This window comes from Phodopus roborovskii, unplaced genomic scaffold (genome assembly GCF_943737965.1).
Source record: "Phodopus roborovskii unplaced genomic scaffold, PHOROB, whole genome shotgun sequence".
NCBI lineage: Eukaryota > Metazoa > Chordata > Mammalia > Rodentia > Cricetidae > Phodopus > Phodopus roborovskii.
The window spans coordinates 12,898,736-12,917,792 of NW_026126407.1; the positions used below are offsets into that span (position 1 = coordinate 12,898,736).

Genomic DNA, 19,057 nt, shown 5'->3' on the forward strand with positions numbered 1-19,057 from the left:
GTGGGGGGGAGGGTGGTGGTGGTGGCTATTGAGTTGGTTTGTTTGTGATCAGCAAGCAAAGGCACCAAGTAAATGTGATACCAGGATGATGATTGGATGCTGCAATAAATAACGGACTTAAGTGATGGACTTTCTTCTAGGGATAACTGGCTAAGAGAGAAAAACATTTTTATAGTTCAGGCATGCATTAAAAAAAAAAGACAAGCAACTTAAAAGAGAATCCTTCGTTAAACAGCTAGAGTCTATTTTGGGGACTTGGTCCCATTCTGGAACCTCAGCCCGGATCAGCATTAAAAACTGCACACTCTTCCATCATGTAAGTCTGCATGCTGAACTGTCAGAGGAGGCCTGAGTTTCCCTTCCCAATCATTTCTCTTCCTTGTCACTATTGCTGTGGATCTTTCTGAGAAAGGAGTTCAGTGAAGCTCCCTGCCCCCTTCCTTCCTTCCAGTCCATACCTTGACTCACAAGCAACATCTATCCTAAGTAGCTTGAACTTGGGTCTCCACAATGCTTGCTACGTGTTTACACTGCACAGAAAACACCCTTCCTAGGAAGAGTCAGTGCACACGTGTGGCCGCTGGCCTACCAGGGTTGAGCAAGCCACCCCAGTGGTCCAGGAGCCTCAGAGCTGACCTACATCTTGACTTGACAAAGTCAACCCTAGCTGTGATCTTCAACATCTCAGTCACCCTCACCTCTCGGGTCTTCTGTAGGATCTGTTCCAGGAGGATGAGGAAGTGGCCTGGGTCCCTGCTGACCAGCTCCTGTAGGCTCCAGCAGTTCAGACACAGCCCAGCTAGACAGGAGACAAGTTAGGCTACTGGTTAGTTTTGCTCTCTCTGGCTAGCCACAGGCAGGGCTGTAAAGAAGGGGTCTTATTCTGGAATCCTGCTGTGGGAGGATATACCTGAATATTTCTTTCTAAAGAGAGGCTTGGAGAACTGCCATCATTAAAAGTCCCCAAGCTCCATCAGGACATAACAACGCCAGACCTGGTGGCACAGGCCTGTAGCCCCAGCATTAGGGTTGCTGAAGCAGTTGGATCATGAGTTCAGGGGCAGCATAGGCTACATAGTTCAAGGCTAGCCTGAACTATGTATGGATATATATATATATATATATATATATATATATATATATATATACACACACATACACACACTTATATACATACATGCATATATATTATATATATATATCCATATATCCATACTGATACACACACATATATATCCATATTGAGTAGCGATGACAACCAAAGAAAAAGCCTACAAGACTTAATGACCCATTTCTCTCTCCCATGCTTGCAAGGAGCTCCCTGAGCCATGGGGCCTGCTGATCTGACCTAGGATCCCTTAGAGGCCAAAAAACCTGCTGATTCTCCGCTCTGACACCTCAGGTGCTACAGTGGTTCCACCACGGCCCTCGCCCAGCTTTCTTATGGTGGGTGCCAATTCCTACCAGAGGCAAGGAAGTTGGACCACAGGTAGAAATTGCTAGAAGAATAAAGACAGGAGTCACGAGGAGCTCCACCCCAGACCCAAGAGTGAGGAGTCTCTGCAACAGTCATGGGGCTTCCCAAGACTGCTTGGCCTCAGAGCTCAGGAAGGGGAAGCTCGATTCACTACGCTGAAAAGCTCCAAGCACTTGTCACTGTGACTTCCCCAGACTTTCCTAATGTGTTGGTCTCTGTTTCCCTGAAGTCAGCAAGGGCAAACCCCTAAAAACTAAAGAGGTGACCACAGGGCTGGGGATGCATCAGTGGGGTGGGGTGAGTACAGCAAGGGTGGAAAGAGATGTGACCTTCTTGCTGCTGGGGGTCCCTGCCTGCAGGCGGACACGCCATGTGAGTGCCTTTCAAACCCCTGGAAGCCTCTGGAAGTGTATCCATGTACCTACAAATTTCGTTTCCTTTTTAAAACTTGAAAAAGGACCAGGGTTGTAGCTCAGTGGTAGAGCGCTTGTCTAGCATGTGTGAGACATTAGGTTCACCACCCAGTACTGCAGGAAAAAAGTGGGGGGGGGGGAGAACCAGCAACAGAAAAAAAAAAAAAAAACAGCCTTGCAGAAGTCAAGGCTTTTTTTTTAAAAAAAGATTTATTTATTCATGTATTTTATGTGTATGAGTGTTCTGTCTCCATGCACACCAGAAGAAGGAATCTGATGTGGTTGCTGGGAATTGAACTCAGGACCTCTGGAAAAGCAGTCAAGGGCTCCTAACCACTGAGCCACCTCTCCAGCCCCATTTCCATACTTCTTAATTTAATGATGCCTACCCCCCAACTCTGTGTAAACTCTGGCTCCATCAAAAGCAGGGAAGGAAGGAAGAAGGAAACACATTGTTTACTGATCACCTACTATGTGCTAGTGTGGTGCTAGACCTTTGCACACATTCTCCCTGCCCAGTTTCCCCTTGTCTAGTCATTAGTATGCCCATTATCCAGACAAGGAATTGGAGCCCCACAAGGACGAGTGGAATGTACATGGTTGTACAGCCAGTGAGAGTTAATCCAAATTTATCTAATTCCAAAGGATAGAGAAAGCTGTCCACAGAGGTGACGTCTGAGCTGAGACCAGCTTAAGAAGGGGTTGTTTTCCAGGGAAGAGATCCAGGCAGCAAGCACAAAGGTCCTGAGGCAGGAAGGAAGCAGGCATGTTCAAGAAGCAGCGGCTCTCAACCTCGGAGTAGGGAGCTAAATGGTGTAGTGTGCAAGGACCTTCAGCACTACAGGGCATCCTCACATCTAGGCTCCAGCCTCCAGGGACACACCACCTCAGCCTGCAGACACTCTACGCCTGGCTGAGATTCTCTCTTTATACTGTTTAAGGAAGAGCAGAGTGTGACTGTGGAAAGAGCTAGAAACAAGCAAACAGTGTCCGGGGAGAGCTGTCTGACGTCCCAGCTGCTCTTTTGGAGATAGTGGCTGTTTCTAACAGGTTCTGTTCTGTGTGTCTATGGATGCTAAGGAAACAAGACAGTGCGGGGAGGAGGAAGGGGAGGAGGAAGGGGAGGAGGAAGGGGAGGGAAACTCTATAAGAGAAAGCAAGAGAGCCTCTTATGGAGGACTTTAAACCAGGGCTGCACCTGCCTCCTGCCCAGATGAGGGCTGGGCACTTGCTCCCCTGGCACACAGGGATGGCAGCGGAATGTGATGGCTGTCATACCTGGTCTCGGAGGCTTTATCCAGTTCTGGAATGTCTCCCAGTTCCCAGACCTACCTGACCAGGGTGCAGAACGGCGTCCGAGGCTCAGTCCATGCAAGCATCGCTCCAGGGCATGCTGGATGCGGTCCTCTGTGCACGTTGTGGCTGCTGGCTGCATCCTGAGTCATTGCCTGAATGGGGGGGGGGGCAAACACCCGTCAGCTTGCTGGACTCCCTTCCAGGAGAACATCAGCCTAGGAGAGCTCTCACCCAGCAGGCAGTGGTAAAAGTGACAGGCGCTCACAATCCACTTGAATGCTGTGGGCACTGTGCAAGGAAGACTCCAGCTGCCTACAGGGAGGGGGCAGCTCCTAGCAGGTTCATCTGTGCAGCAGGAGAGATCACCCCGAGACAGAAAAGCATGGGTGTGGAGGAGAAGAGGGTTCCAGGATGGGAACCAATGGGGCCATGGGACATGCCTACTCACCAGGCAGTAGGGAGTGTTGCCAAGTGCCCAGAGATGTCCAGAGAATGGACAGACCTCAGACATCTGAGCAGGGGACCTCCGGGTGGGAATCAAAACCATGTGGGGGTTTTCTTGTGTGTTTCCAGACCTGTGCTCCCTCATCCTGCAGGGTACCCCCCCCTCCACCTGCTGAACATGCCAATACCAGTGTTGGGGCTAGAACAAGGGTGGAGTTCCATCCTCAGTCATTGCCCCACCCCCATGCCATTCAACCTCCCCTCAGAGGCCCAGGTCCTTCCCTCCTTAACCTCTTACTTTGCCCAGCCCCCTTCTGCATTTTCCAAAGTCACAGCAGGCTCAGCTAGAAGGCCACAAGGAGGGGACTTCAGAAAGGGGTTTAACACCAGGAGGGAAACTGAAAGCCTCTCAGTAGGGCCAATCCCATGCCTTGGTTTTGGGGAGGGCTCCTGGGGTCCTTCAGAAGCCATGGAAGGCAGCTTGGTACAGTAACTAAGTCAGATTGTGACATCCAACAGAGTGAGACCCAAACCGGACTCTGATTTCTGCATGAGATCTGGGGCAAATGCCTGAGCTTTCCCCCAAACCTCAGTTTGCTCATCTGTAAAGTGGAGACAATGATGGTACGGATGTCAAGAGGCGTGGGAAGGGTGCAGCACTCTGACTAAGCATCCATTGTGAGATCTGTATCATGCCACCATCACTGCCACACTTGCCTGCCCTCAGGGGTCTATTCCACTTCAGACACTGTCCCTAGCCTGTCAGGCCTGGCCATCTGGGAAACTGAGGGGTTGGAACAGTTTTGGGGATCTGAGGACCAACCAGGAAACCAGAAGAGGAAGCAGAGTCTCGGAACTGAGCCATGCAAATGACATGCAAAGAGGGATGAACTCCCCTACTCAGATCCAGATGGTCATTTAGATCCCATAGTCCCAACCTAGGCAAATCCTCCTGCCTCCCCAGCCTGGGGGAATACAGCATTCCCTGAAGCAAGCACTTTGTGAGCTGCCTGAGCCACTGACCCTAGAGAGTGACACATCATGAAACTGGGATGGCACAGTAGCACCCATGTATCCATGATGCATCCATGCCATCTTTCATTTCCTGATCACCTACTATGTGCCCCAGGGCAGAGCAAGCATTTGTTCCTGGGTGGAGGACATTGACCTCCATCAACTACACAAAGAGAGGGGCACCTGGAAGATGACAAATGTTATAAAGAGAGCATGGTACTTGGAGAGGGACAGCTGGCCAGCCCACACTGGGGATTTAAAGCCAGATAGGGACACCTAGGGTTAAGTAAGAGGAAGGATATTTCAGAAAGATGAAATAGTACTGGCAGTGTCTGGGTGTAGAGATGAGCTTGCCAAGGACCTAGACCCTGGAGCCCCCTAACAGGAGACACTGGAATACAGCCTGTCCCAGGTCCCATGGCCCTGGAGGCTGGGATGGTGAACTGAGCTCAGAAGAATTTTCACTTACTATTCATGACCAAGCCCCTGGATGTTAGCCTCGGGGATGCTGGGATGACTCAAAGTACCTGTAAGCCCTTTCCTAAAGGTTGTCATATTTGCCTTTGAAGCAGGTAGAAGTCACTGCCCCCAGACAGGTAGGGCAATTTCCTGTGCCCTGATCCTTTTTCATTTTGGGCTGTGCTGAATGACCATGGTGTTAACACCTGTGATGAATTCCTGCCCTCAGTAACAGTTCAAACACTCGCAGCTATCCAACTCACCGCTATCAACCTGATAGCACCTGCTGAAGGAGCTGCAGCCCAAGAACCTTCATAGGAACCTTCATAAGACGACCTTGGAGACCCATGCCATGACCCAACTTTTGTGCTCGTAGCTGCTTCACCATAACCCCAGGCCAAGTTCTTGAGAGAGACAGGAAGTCATTTTCCACAAGGGGTGTCTGGAAGCCGGTGTGGATAAGGAGCTTGCTCTAGGCTACCAGGAGCAGATAGAGCTAGAGGGAAGTCATATTGCTCTCAACACCTCAGGGGTCAGGTAAGACTTCCCTTTTTCATAGCTGTGGCCGAACCCTAACCCCAGGCACAAAGTGCTGAATGTCCTACATTCTACAGTTCCACGGAGAGGCAGCTCAGCAGTTAAGAGCACTTGCTGCTCCTGCAGAGGATCCAAGTTCAGTTCCCAGCACCCATACCAGCAGATCACAGCCACCTGCTCCAGGGGAATCCAACACCTCTGGTCTCTTCAGGCACTTGCACTCACATGCACATAATGCAAAATTAAATGAGTCTTTAAAGTATCATTAGCCAATTGGACAGGGGCTGCAAGGACCTTGATGCTGTTTGCATGGATCTGGAACAGCAGTGTGTGTACTCCACACCCTAAGACTGCAAAGAGGGAAAGGGTCGTTGACCATTCAGGAAGGCACACCCTCCCCAAAACCAAGGGCTTGAGGGATCTGCACAGAATGCCTGAGCCTCCTACCAGGTGAGATACCACCAAGTCACTCCCAATACATCAGGAGCATTGGCAGGTAGCAGGGCAGAGGTAGAAGCAACAGCTTGCAAGTCCACTGTGGGGGGAGGGGTCTGGATATCAGGAAGTCAGTTGGACTTAAGCAGGAGCCCATCTTTGGGGTGGGAAATCCCAGCAGTAAAGGCTGGAAGGGGCAGGAGAAAAGGATGGGCAATTAGCATCTCAGAATCTCAGAAGGATAGAATAACTTGCCTGCATTTACACAGCTAAGAGGTGGCAAAGCCAGAATGCAAAACCATGGATTCTAGGTTCTTAACCCTGAACACACTAATAAGGTGCAGTTGTGAGAGAGAGAGAGAGAGAGAGAGAGAGAGAGAGAGAGAGAGAGAGAGAGAGAGAGAGAGAATAAACCAATGCATGTCTCTACTCCAAAGGAAAACTTGGTTACCAGAATTTCGCTTAGTGAGGTTTACATTTCCAGATGCTGAAGATCTTGAACCTTGCCATGTCTGTCTACATCAGTTGCCCAGCCCAGCCTGCCTCTTCCAGGCTCTTATTAGCCAGAGAGAGGACACCCTAAAGCATAGTGGCATACTGGGTCCTGCCTCTCTAGCCCGGAGGTTGGATAAAACTATGTGAACTGGGTCTTAAGTGTCCCCTCTGGTCTTGCTAGGGGTGACCAACATTGAGTCCCCTTTGTTTTATACTGTCCTGATGCAAATGTGAGACACAAATGAGCTCTCTCAACTGACACTTTTTCTGCCATGTCCTTTTCCTGATAGGTATCAGAGCCCAGTATCCTGGTCTGCTGCTAGCAGTCCCCTGCCCCACAAGTCAACAGCACCCCTAGCCCCCCATGTCAACAGCACCCCTAGCCCCCCATGTCAACAGCACCGCAGCCCCCCATGTCAACAGCACAGCAGCCCCCCATGTCAACAGCACAGCAGCCCCCCATGTCAACAGCACCCCTAGTACCGCTCCAGTGCCTGCTGACCCGGGCGTGGCTTCTTGACCCTTCTTCCTGTGACCTCAGTGATCCCTGGTTCTAAGGAGACAGCCAAGGTCTTTTCTTTAGAAGAGCCAGATGTCCCAGGAGTCCAGGGCAGGGTTTCTGGTATGCTGAGCTCCCTGACACATTGTTGGTCCAAGCTCTTATGAGACTGGACTCAGGGCTCAGCGGTTACCAGAACTGACCGGGTGTCAATTCCCAACACTCACCTGTATCTCCAGTTCCATGGACTCCAACAAACTCTTCTGGTCTCGCTGTACACCAGAAATGCACGTGGTATACAAACAGACAGACAGACATGCAGACAAAACACCCATACATATAATAAATAAATAAATAAATAAATAAATGTTTTAAAAGTTAGGTAGGACCTACTGCATGCTGGGCTTGAGGAGCCTGAAGAAGACGATAAAAGTCCAGTGGAGAAGTTCCTCAGTGAACTACAGAGATGGAGCAGGAGCAGATTCACTCAGAGCCTAGCGGGTCAGCTCAGCCCTTGTGCTCAACGCCTGGCCATGCACGCTCAGTTTGGCCTGATGACTCAGTGACATCAGCCATTCTTTATGACTTGTAGGCAGAGCCCCATTGGCTCTGGGGAAGGGGTGACAGAAGACAGTAGGATGACACCTTTTTCAAGAGCCTGGAAAGCAAGACCTGGCTTGTTCATATCCGATGCCCAAACGCGGGATCCCCTCGTTAAGAGGAGTCCCCATTGAAAAATTCCAGTTGCTGCCCTAATGGGCAGTGTTGAAACATGAAACAGTGGCCACTTTCACGTCCAAGTTCCTCTTTTGAGCCAGTGCAGAGGGCTGGTGACCTTACAGAGGCCCCTGAAGAGAGTGGGGAGGCTTACCCTGAGAGACAGTGGAAGCCTGAAGCCAGGGTCTGAGCCCAGGGCAGTTTTGGCAGCCTTTGCTCGGAAGGTCAGTTACAGCCTCCCCCAGCAGGGAGTCATCTGAGCTCTTTCCTCTAAGTTATTTTGGAATCACTTTTCTAAGTTCTCCTAAGTTACTGGAACATGTGAACATGTTTTCAAATGTCTATTTTATGAGTTATGGCTTTCTGACACCATTTTTGTCAAAATTTCAAAAAGTATTGGCAAGGACAGGGATTCCCACATCATTTTACGGTGGTTTCAGAACCTGCAGTCCCTCTGTGTTGTGTCGCTCTGTTGTCTACGCATAGATTCAGATCTGTGTCAGACACTTTATGGCAGGTTACAGTTGCTGAAATAATCATGTTTGACATTTACATTAGGCATGGTAACCATGGTAACAGCATTTGTGGACAGCGGCTGGAGGTCGGACTTGTCTAATTGCTCACTATTGCATGTCTTTGTACCCCGAAGTTCTTTGTTTCTGTTCACTTCTTGCTCAGCTTGGTGTTCTGAATAATGACAGGCTGAGTGTGTGGCTAAGGTGTGAGATCTTATAAGTCATATGTCATTCAAGAACTACAGCCTAGCCAGTGATAGAGCTGGAGGAATTCGTCATCCACCCCACCCCTTCCCCACGCCTATAGAAACCGCAGTTAGCAACGACAACAAAAATGGCCGTGACAATGAAAAGAATTAGATAATGTGATTGGATAAAAATTAACATAGAGATTAATGTTATCTCACTGTAGAATGAAGATATGCTCTAGGGAAAGGGCCCACTTATAATAGCATCAAGAGAAACAAACTTTCAAGATAAGCGATTTTTAGGAATAAAACTTTTGAGAGGCAGAAAAGAAGACAAGACTAAGTGGAAACATACGCATCCTCTCATTAGGTGGGAAGACCCCGAATCATGAATAGCAACACAAAAAGGACCAAAAGCCTAAACATAAACAATTAAAGCTTCAAAATTTTTGGACACAACAGAAAATGCTTCATCACACTGGATTTGTAGATGGCTCCCCGGAAATAACACCTCTGTTAGTTACACCCGTTGCAATGATAAAACACTGTGACCAACACGGAAGAAAGAGTTTATTTGGGCACACGATTCCAGAGGGTTAGAGCCTGTAAATGTGGGAACAGCATGGCAGCGAGTGGCAGGCATGACAGCTGGGACAGGAAGCTGAGAGTTCATATTCTCAACCACAAGCATCAAAGAGACAGAACAAACTAGAAGGAGGCAAGGCCTCTTTATCTCAGAGATCACCCCCGGTGGTAAGTCCCCCCTCAAGGCTGCACAAACTAAGCCTCCCCAAACAACTCCACTAACTGGGGACCAAGGGTGCAGATGCCTGAGACTACGGGGCCACGGCTTGTTCAAACCCTGCAACTACACACGGAGAAATACCAGGCCACAAAAGAAAAACATGGACCTCAGAGCCAAAACTAAATTAGATCTAAGAACCAACACTTTGCATGAATGGCTGTAGTCAGGGGTAAAATGCCCACAGAACAGAAGGCCGGCTTGTCATTTGAGTGATAAAGGACTAATGTCTAGACTAGGCAAAGAACTCCTAAGACTCATCCCCATCACCATCCTTCATTTCCAACAGACAAAGGACTTGAATAAATGTTTCTCCAGATAAATATGCAGGTGGCCAATGGACAGCCGAAAGGAGCTTTTCAGTGCCAATGAGATGGCTCAATAGGTAAAAATGATTGACACACATGTGTGTGACCTCACTTCAATCCCTAGAAACCTACATAAAAGTAAAAGGGGAAAACAGACTTCACAAAAATGTCCTCTGACCTCCACACACGGGTCATGGCAGGTGTACCCTACACACAGCCACAATAACACTGATAGTAATAGAGGCTTTTCTTTATTAGTTAACATGGACATGCAAATCAAAACTAGGCTACTCCTAGTGGTATGGCTATTGTTAAAGAAAAACAACAACAAAGTAAATGTTAGGGTGTAAAGAAGTCTGGACATATGAGACACTGCTGTGGGAATGTGAAACAGTGTAGCAGCCACGTAAGAACAACATGATTCCTCAAAAGATGACCAGGAGAACTGACATACAATCCTGCAGCTTTACTTCTGGGTACATGCTCAGGATAACTGAGAGCAAGTTCATGGATGGCGTGTTCGTAGAGGCATTAGTTACAGTGGCCGGAGACTGGAAGCAGCCCAAGAATCCATAGGCAAATGAATGGACAGACAAGGTGTGTGTGTGTGTGTGTGTGTGTGTGCAAACGAGGTGTGTGAGTGTGTGTATGAGAGTGAAAATGAGGTGTGTGTGTAAGTGTGTATTTGTGAGTGTGTGAGAGTCCGTGTGAGTGTGTGTGTGAGTGCATGTATGTACGTATGAGTGCAAATGAGGTGTGTGTGAGAGTGCAAACAAGGTGTGTGTGAGTGTGTATGAGTGCAAATGAGGTATGTGTGTGAGTGTGTGTATGAGTGCAAACAAAGTGTGTGTGTGAGTGTGTGTATGAGTGCAAACGAGGTGTTTGTGTAAGTGTGTATGTGTGTGAGTGCTTGTGGGGAGAGGGTGCATGTGTGAGTGTGTATGTGTGTGTGAGTGCATGTATGTATGTGTGAGTGCAAATGAAATGTGTTTGAGTGTGTGTGAGAGAGTGCAAACAAGGTGTTTGTGTAAGTGTGTGAGTGTGTATGTGTGTGGTGCATGTGTGTGAGTGTGTATGTATTGTATGAGTGAGTGTGTGTGTGTGAGTGTGTGTGTGTGTTAGTATTCAGTCTCTCTCAAAGGAAGGAAATTTCTGACACACACTGCAAAGCAGATGAACTTTGAGCAAATTATGCTGGGTGAAGTCAGCTGGAACACATGAGTGTCCTTGTGTGAGCTGGAGCAGTCAGTCGTAGAAATAGAAAGTTGACGATGGCTGCCAAAGGCTGAGGTAGGAAGTGGTTTAATGAGTACAGACATAAGATGAAAAGACTTCTGGAGACCAGAGACGCTACTCAACGGCACTACTGAACAGGGGTGGGGGTGGCTCTGCTGGTAAAGTGCCTGTGACACCCACATAAATATAAACGAGACGTGACGGTGCACAACTGTAACCCAGAACTCAGGAAGTATAGGCAGGAGGACCACACGTTCAGAGTCACCCTCGGCTACACGCCATGCTTGAGGCTAGTCTGGGGGCTCTGGGGATGGATTCATGAGACCCTGTCTTAAAAAGGAAAAAAATAAAGTCCTTAAAGGCTATTGAATAGTTGACTCAAACCTGGTTAAGACGGTATGTTATGTGGTATGTGCATTTTACCACAAGTAAAGAAAAGTATTAATTAGTGTGATACTCCAGAAAAATATCAATTCATCATGAATTTCAGTCTAGAACAGTGGGTCTCAACTGTCCTAATGCTGCAACCCTTTAATACAGTTCCTCATGTTGTGATGACCCCCAACCACAAAATTATTTTTGTTGCTACTTCATAACTGCAGTTTTGCTACTGTTGTGAATTATAATGTAAATACCTGATACACAGACTATCAGATATCAATGCGACCCACAGGCTGAGAACCATTGTTCTAGAGAGTAGGAAGGAATAACGAGGAAGATGACGGAGCGGGAAGGAAGGGGGGTCAGGAGGGAGGCTGGCTGGCTGCTACTGAGTGGCTTTTTTCTCTCACACTGTTATGCAGTTCCACTTGCTGATTCCATTTGATGGCCACAATCTCCTGAAGACATAATCATGGTTGCCCACAATTCCTGCAGCTCAAGCAGGTTAAGCCATTTATTTACTCATGTGTCTGTCATCACAGTTCTTATGGCCTGAGCTGGAAGCATCTTCAAACTTGGTCTCTCTCCGTGCACCCACAGGAACTCATCCCCACCCTTTTATAGACATGCATACCTAGGCTGTGTGCATGAGTGGAGGGCTGAGACGGCGGCCTGCAAGCATCAGTTCTCCCCTTCTACCATGTGTGATCAGGCTTGGCCACAAGCTCCCTTACCCACAGAGCCATCTCTCTGGCCCAGCTTGTAGAACTTTTTATGAAACACACACTGATTTAAGAGTCCTGTTTATTCCAGTCTAGAACTCTGAGGAACCATATACTATGCTATTACAAACTCAGAATCTGATGCTATCTTTCCAGATATACAGAGGAGGGGAAATACACATTTCTATAAATAGAGGAAAGTGGTACACCTACCTATGCATACACTCCAAACTGAATGCCACATACCCCACTACACACACACACACACACACACACACACACACACACACACACACAAAGTTTAAAATGATTAAAAAAAAGTAAATCTTAAAAAAAAAAAGTCTCCATAGAAGCTGGGTAGAGATTGGAGCTTTGGCTGATTGAGGTTAGGTCCCCACGTGAGTCTGCACATATATGGGGTGTTTGATCACCCTTTGTGTTCCTTCTTAATGAAGACAGGTGGGGTACGTTTGCTGAAATGGAAAAGCTTAGCAGGAAGATGTTTGGGGGTGAAAGCTGCACAAGCTGCTGACCCCAGGGGAAAGCACACATCTACATTTGAGGTTCACAGGCTGGTGGTCAGTGAAGCGAGGGCTCCTGTGAAGACAGACATAAAGGACTCGGGAGCTCATGGTGACATGGAGGGGTTCTATGACCATAGGGCAAGAAGGCTCCACAGGATAGGTGGAGGGGACAGAGAGAGGTAACAGTCATCTGGTTCGGGAAGTTTTGCTTTGAGGGTTTGGGACATCTCATAAGCAAGCGGCAGAGTTTCATCTGTCCTGATTTTCTGAGCAGTTTCTAGAAATTGTGGCCAAAAGAACCTTAAGGTTCTCCTAGTTGCTCTCTTGTCAAAACATTTGTATTTTGCCAGGCACAGTGGTGTACGCTTTTGATCCCAGCACTCGGGAGGCAGAGGGAGGCAGAGCTTGAGGCCATCGAGTCTAGAACAGCCAAGGTGGCATGGTGAGAACCTGTCTCATAATTTATATATGTATGTGTATTTCTATCTAAACAAAATCATATGTCAAAGTATTAAAAATGACAATTGTCTCCAAGAGGAAAAATTAGATATACTCATCTATAAACATTTTATAATAATTGATACTCTATGCCCCTGTTTTGTTTTGGACAGTGCTTCATGTAGCCCAGACTGGCTTCATAAACCACCACCCTCCATGAACTTTTGATCTTCCTGTCTCTTCAAAAGTGCTGGGAGTCCAGTCATAAACCATCACACTTGGTTTGTGTGGTGCTGGGGATTAAGTCAGGGAGGGCTCTGTGCATGCCAGGCAAGGCCCCTTCCAGCTGAGCTGCATCCCCATCCCTACATCTCATTTTTAATCACACGAAGGATGATGTTGCATCTGCTAAAATGAGAAAAAGGTTCTCCCTGTGCAGTGCACCTGCACACACCGGGCAGAAAGCGCAGAGGAAGGCAGAGCAGCCAAGGGCATTGGGAACACAGAATGACAGACTGACACAGCATCAAGTTCCCGGGGTTTTCTTGCTCACACAGTCTCAAAAGCCATGAGTTGGCAAACTAGAAAGTTAGTGCATACAGACATGAAAAGCTGACCTTTCCCAGCTGAACAAGACAGGCAGCCTTCAAGCTGCAGGGTATCTGTTCTATCTGAGCTCCACGGAGAAAGTGTGGTGTCGTTGCCACCAGCGATGGAGAGGGCAAAGCTTACACTTCTCCTCTGCCACCTACAGAGAGGCTCCCCAGCTCTCTGCCAGAGGACTGAGGAATCCAAGTAGAAAGCCAGATTCTTCATCCTCATGGTGGTCAAGATTCCTGTCCCCCGCTACCCTCCCCTCCCCATGGTGTCAATAGACAGTGGAATCTGAGCTCCACCCCAGACAATAAGCATCTCCAGTCCCTAACAGGTGGTGTTAAGGAAGCCTAGTGCAGAGTCTGGACTCTTACTGGTGCCTGCAGTAGTGAGGTTATCCTTTCTCCCATCACCATGGTAACACTGGAGCAGTAACGATGTATTCCTGTCCCTTCCAGCCAGAGAGGAATAGGTAGAGGCCTAATAGAAAGCTGGATTCCTTCTCTACCCATCAGTAACAAAGACCCTCAGTGGGATGGAGTATGGAACCAGGACTTCCGCCCCCATTGCGCAGTAATGTGGCAGGGTTCGCCACTTCCCTGCTGGAGCTGTGTCAGAGAAGACAATAAACATAAGACTGAAATAAGATTCAGATCCTCCTAACTCTCACCACACCCACGACGACGACCATGTTTTAATTAAGGAGAACTTGTCATGGGGCCAGGGAGATGGCTGAGTTTGTGTGTAAGCCCAAGGGCTTGTTGAGTTTAGAGCCCAGCACCCATGCAGAAAGCTGGGTACAGCGGTGCATATGTATGTATACCCGGAGCATGGAGCATGGACAGGAGAATCCATGTAGCTCACTGGAAAGCCACAAGAAGTGAATCAATTAGCTTCAAATTCAGAGAAAGAGTATCAAAAAAACAAAAATCAAAGTGGAAAGGCATTGAAAAACCACCTAATGTTGACCTTGGCCTCCACATGCATGCAAACATACCGAGTACATACATGACACAACACACATGCACACACACACACACACACACACACACACACACACACACACATGCCCACATGCATGCACCACATGCATCTAAAGAAATGTCACATTAGGAACAAGGAAGATCTCAAACCTAATTTTAAACATCATAGGCAGGGTACTGGAGAGAAGGCCCAGCTCTGCAGTTAAGGGTGCTTGCTGAGCCCAGTACTTACATCAGGTGGTTCACAAACTGCCTCTCACTCCAGCTCCAGGGAACCTGGTGATGCCCTTTGGCCCTCACAGGCACCTGTATCCACATGCAGAAACCACACACATACACACAAATAAAATTTAAAATAAATCTTTGAAAGCGTTACTAGATGGCACTACTAGGATGATAGATGTTAAAATTTTTTAAATAGCTATTGGGAAATGCTTCACTGGGCAATTATAAACTCCCTAAGCATAAAAGAAGGAAAGGAGGGAGGGAAAAGAAATAGGACATGAAAATATTACTAAATGAAATGTTACAAAGGAGAAATAAAACAACTAAATAAAAAATTCAGCCAGGCTTGGTGGCACATGACTTTAATTTCAGCACTCAGGAGACAGAAGTAGGCAGATCTCTGTGAGTTCCAGGACAGCCAAGGCTACACAGACAGACCCTGCCTCAAAAACAAACAAAGAAACAAAAACCTCCTCAGTGTATGGCCTCAACAACAGAATAGAGGACAGAGCAGGAAAAACACACAAACTTGAACACTGATAACAACACCACCCACTGATGATAACAGATGAGGAATCGAATCTGAATGACTTAACAAAAGAGCTAATATTTACATCAATGGAGTCCTGGGAGAAAAAGAGGAAGAGGAGTAGGAAAGTACTAAAGGGGGGAGGGCTGGAGAAACCGCTCATATGTGAAGGGCACTTGCTGCTCTCACAGAGGACCTGGGTTTTGTTCCCAGCATCCACTCAGGTGGTTCACAACTCAACCCCAGTCCCAGGGATCTGATGCCTTCTTCTGACCTCCAAAGACACCAGACATGCATACAGTGTACTTATGTTACATGCAGGTAAGCACTCACATACATGAAACGAAAATGAATAAATCTTTTTAAACATTAACAAGCTAAAGTTTATGAACTTTAAAAACTTCTGTTCTTTTGAGATTATAAAGTAAATGAAAAAGAAGCCAGAAACTAGAATAAAAGATTACCTCCCCCATACACAAACACATGTAGCATATAATTCCTATCCCAGAAGTGAACACACACTTAACAAAAGATACACAAGTGAGCAATAAACTCATTAAAATATTGCCAGAACGGTTAGTCATCGGCAAAATGAAGATTCAAAGCCACAATGAAACAGCCCAACACTAGAATATCTAAAATAAAAAACAACAATACCAAGTTGATGAGGATATGGAACAATCACACATTGTTAATGGAATTGTGAAACGGTACAGGGTTGAAAAACAGTTTGGCGATTTCTCAAAATTAAACAATCACCTAGCCTTTCGCCTAATTAGTCCACTCCTTTCCACAAAAGAAGTGAAAAACTTACGTTGGCGAAAGACTTGCTTGGGCAATACTGTTCATAGAAAGTTTTATTCAGAATAACTTCCCCCGGGCACCAACCTGATCCATCAACAGAGGGATGATTTGCTACTATACAATGTATTATAATAAAACAATGCTTTGTTATTGAGTCATACACTGAAGGATGAAAGAATCATGAATACATGTAATGACATGAATGAAACCCCAAAATATGGTGTGGAATGTTGGTGCACAAAAAAAAACAAAAAAAAAAAAAAAAAAAAAAAAAAAACCCACAGGTGCTTTTCAACTCCACTTAAAAGATATTTCAAAACAGACAAAATTAGTGGAGAAATTAATCAACTGTCACGTGCCTGGTAGATAACATAGAAGAATGTTCAGGAATGGGCATGAGGTAGTGGTTTTGGGCCTTCAAAACCTAGGGGTCTGGGTACCTGCAGGGAGTCCCAGAAGCCCCAGAACTGTACGGGTATCAGAAGATTGCTCTCAGTCCTCTTAAAAATTTTCTGTGGTTGAAACCAGCATAGGGTGTTAGTTAGAAGGACTGGGCAGTCTATGGGGCTTCTGGTAGTGAATCAGTATTTATCCCTAGTATACAAATGGACTTCAGGAGCCCATTTCACATAGAGGGATACTCCCTCAGCCTAGACACACGGGGGAGAGCCTAGGCCCTGCTCCAAGTGATATGACAGACTGAAGACTCCCCATGAAAGGCCTCACCCTGCCTGGGGAGCAGAAAGGGGATGAGAGAGGGGTGGTAAGGGGACAGGGGAGGAGGGGAGGGAGAGGGAACTGGGATTGACATGTGAAACAAGCTTGTTTCAAATTTAAATTTAAAAATTATCAAAAAAAGAAATTTCCTAATTAAAATAAAATTTTCCCTGTGGTTTTTTATTTCCTTGGGACACGGTTCACAAGACCCCCAAGAGAACTAGGCCCTTCATTCCAGACCAGGGCCAACATTTTGCCTTAGCTCTTTCTGCCCGAGATGTAGCTCTCCCATCCCTCATTCTCAACCTAATCCCACCATACAAGCCTCTATCTTGTTTACGATTCGTATCCTTATTTATTTGTTTTCATTTTTATTTTTTGTATATGCGTGGTTTTTTTGTTTGTTTGTTTGTTTTTTTCTGCCTGTATGCCTGTGTACCACTTGTGTGTCTGGTGCCAGAGGAAGGCAGAAGAGAGCATCAAATCTCTTGGGACTAGAATTGCAGATGGTTTTGAGCTGTCACGTGGCTCCAAGGGATCAAACCAAGGTTCGCTGGGAGGACAGGCAGTGCTCTTATCTGCTGAACCATCTCTCCAGCTCCATTCATACCTTTTAAAAATATTTGTGTGTGTTTATGGGTGTGCATATGCCACAGTGTGCCTGTGGAAGTTAGAAGACAACTGGTAAGAATCAGTTCTCCCCTCCAACCATGTGAGTCCCAGGCCTGAACTCAGGTTCTCAGGTTTGGTGACATTACCCACTCATTACCCACTTGGCCTCTTGTTGACCCACAGCTCTTTTTTTGGGGGGGAATCTTTTGAACTGCAGGTGGGGTGGGTGCCCACCTTACCCCCCCCCCCCATCATCCACAGCCTCTCTGCCTCCTCAATGACTACATTACAACTATCTGTTCCCATTCCTGGCCTTTCAACCCTGACCACAGTACCCTGTTTACCACGTTAACTATTCTGTCACCATGACCTGACATGGGGTCTGGGCTGCTTCTCCTTGTACAATGACATGAGTATACAAACCAAAGCCCCACCCTAATATGTACCCATGGTGTTGTGCCCATATGAGCAATAGGGGATATTCCTCAGGCCTGAGGGGAAATCACACCAACTACAACACCCCAATGAGTCAGTCTGCATAGATGTTGACTAAGTCGGTTTTGGACACCCACAGTGAGGGTACATTGCCTGGAAGACCAGCTTCCTCCTTGATTTCCTCAGCTAGGGGCCAAAGAAGGAGATACAGGTCAGAACCCAAACATCCTGAGCAGCAGCACCCTTAAGACCAGAGCATGACAACAGGACCTGTCTCTGGCCCTCCCCCTTTGCCTTCTCCCCACACTAAGCAGACAATTGCCCTAGGGAAAGTCTGTTGGGAACAGAGCACAACTCTGACTTTGTTCTCCCTTGATACTTTGTTCTCTATTTTAGGTCTTTCCCTTTCCATATAAACTTTAGAATAAATTGGTCCATATTGGCAAAGTAACTTTAGATTTTTGTTTGGATTTCACCAATGCCATAAATCAATTAATGGAAAAACTGGTACCCTAGTCAGAGTGAGGTTTCCTATTTATTTATTTATATATTTTTATTTCCCTGGTTTGGGGGTGTAAACATAAAGATCTTGATACACTATTTCAATATAGATTAGAGTCTACATAAATACTTCATTTTTGATGGCTATGTAGATGCTAGTGGTCTTTTCATTTTTAAGATATATTTTTATTATTTTATGTGTGTGAGTGTTTTGCCTGCAATGATGTATGTGTGTTACGTGTGTACTTGGTACCTGGGGAGGTTGTAAACCTCCATATGGGTGCTGGGAATCAAATGGGTCTTTCACAACAAGTACCCTTAACCAATGAGCCAACTCTCAGCCCAATGGGACTTTTTTAAAATTTCAAATTCTAACAATTCATTGCTGATCTATATAGAAACACAAATGACTATATATACTCATACTCTATCCTCCAACTTTGCTATAACTGTCTGTTAGTTCAAGAAATTTTGATATTGCTATTGATTCTTTAGGATTCTATACAGACAACACTCTCAGCCACAAACGAGACCAGGTTTATGACTTCCTTCCCTTTCTGTAAAGGCTGTATTTCCTTTTCTTGGTTTTTGCATTAGCTAGGACAGAAAATCATGAACTTGAGTAGGAGTGGAACGCCGTGTCTTAGTAAGGACGTGTCTAGTTTCTTGACATTGAGTATTATGTTCTTTGTATTAGGTTCTTTGTAAGCATGCTTTCTCTGTTTAGAAACACTAGGAAGTTTGTGTCTCTCTAGTC

General features: G+C 46.5%; 1 protein-coding gene across 2 annotated transcripts in view; it reads right to left on the minus strand.

Annotated features, from left to right (window-relative positions):
• The window catches only part of Pik3r5 (phosphoinositide-3-kinase regulatory subunit 5), a 59,612-nt gene that overhangs the window by 15,762 nt on the left and 24,793 nt on the right, over window positions 1-19,057 (minus strand). Inside the window, exons 1-3 of one of the 2 annotated variants that reach the window (XM_051180344.1) lie at window positions 7,463-7,714; window positions 3,223-3,338; window positions 699-799 (exon numbers count right to left, since the gene is read on the minus strand). In XM_051180344.1, the coding sequence (XP_051036301.1) occupies window positions 699-799; window positions 3,223-3,325 (204 nt within the window). In that variant the 5' untranslated portion in view covers window positions 3,326-3,338; window positions 7,463-7,714. Of the gene's footprint in view, window positions 1-698; window positions 800-3,222; window positions 3,339-7,462; window positions 7,715-19,057 lie in introns of those variants that run through there. The other variant, XM_051180343.1, reaches the window with a different exon arrangement.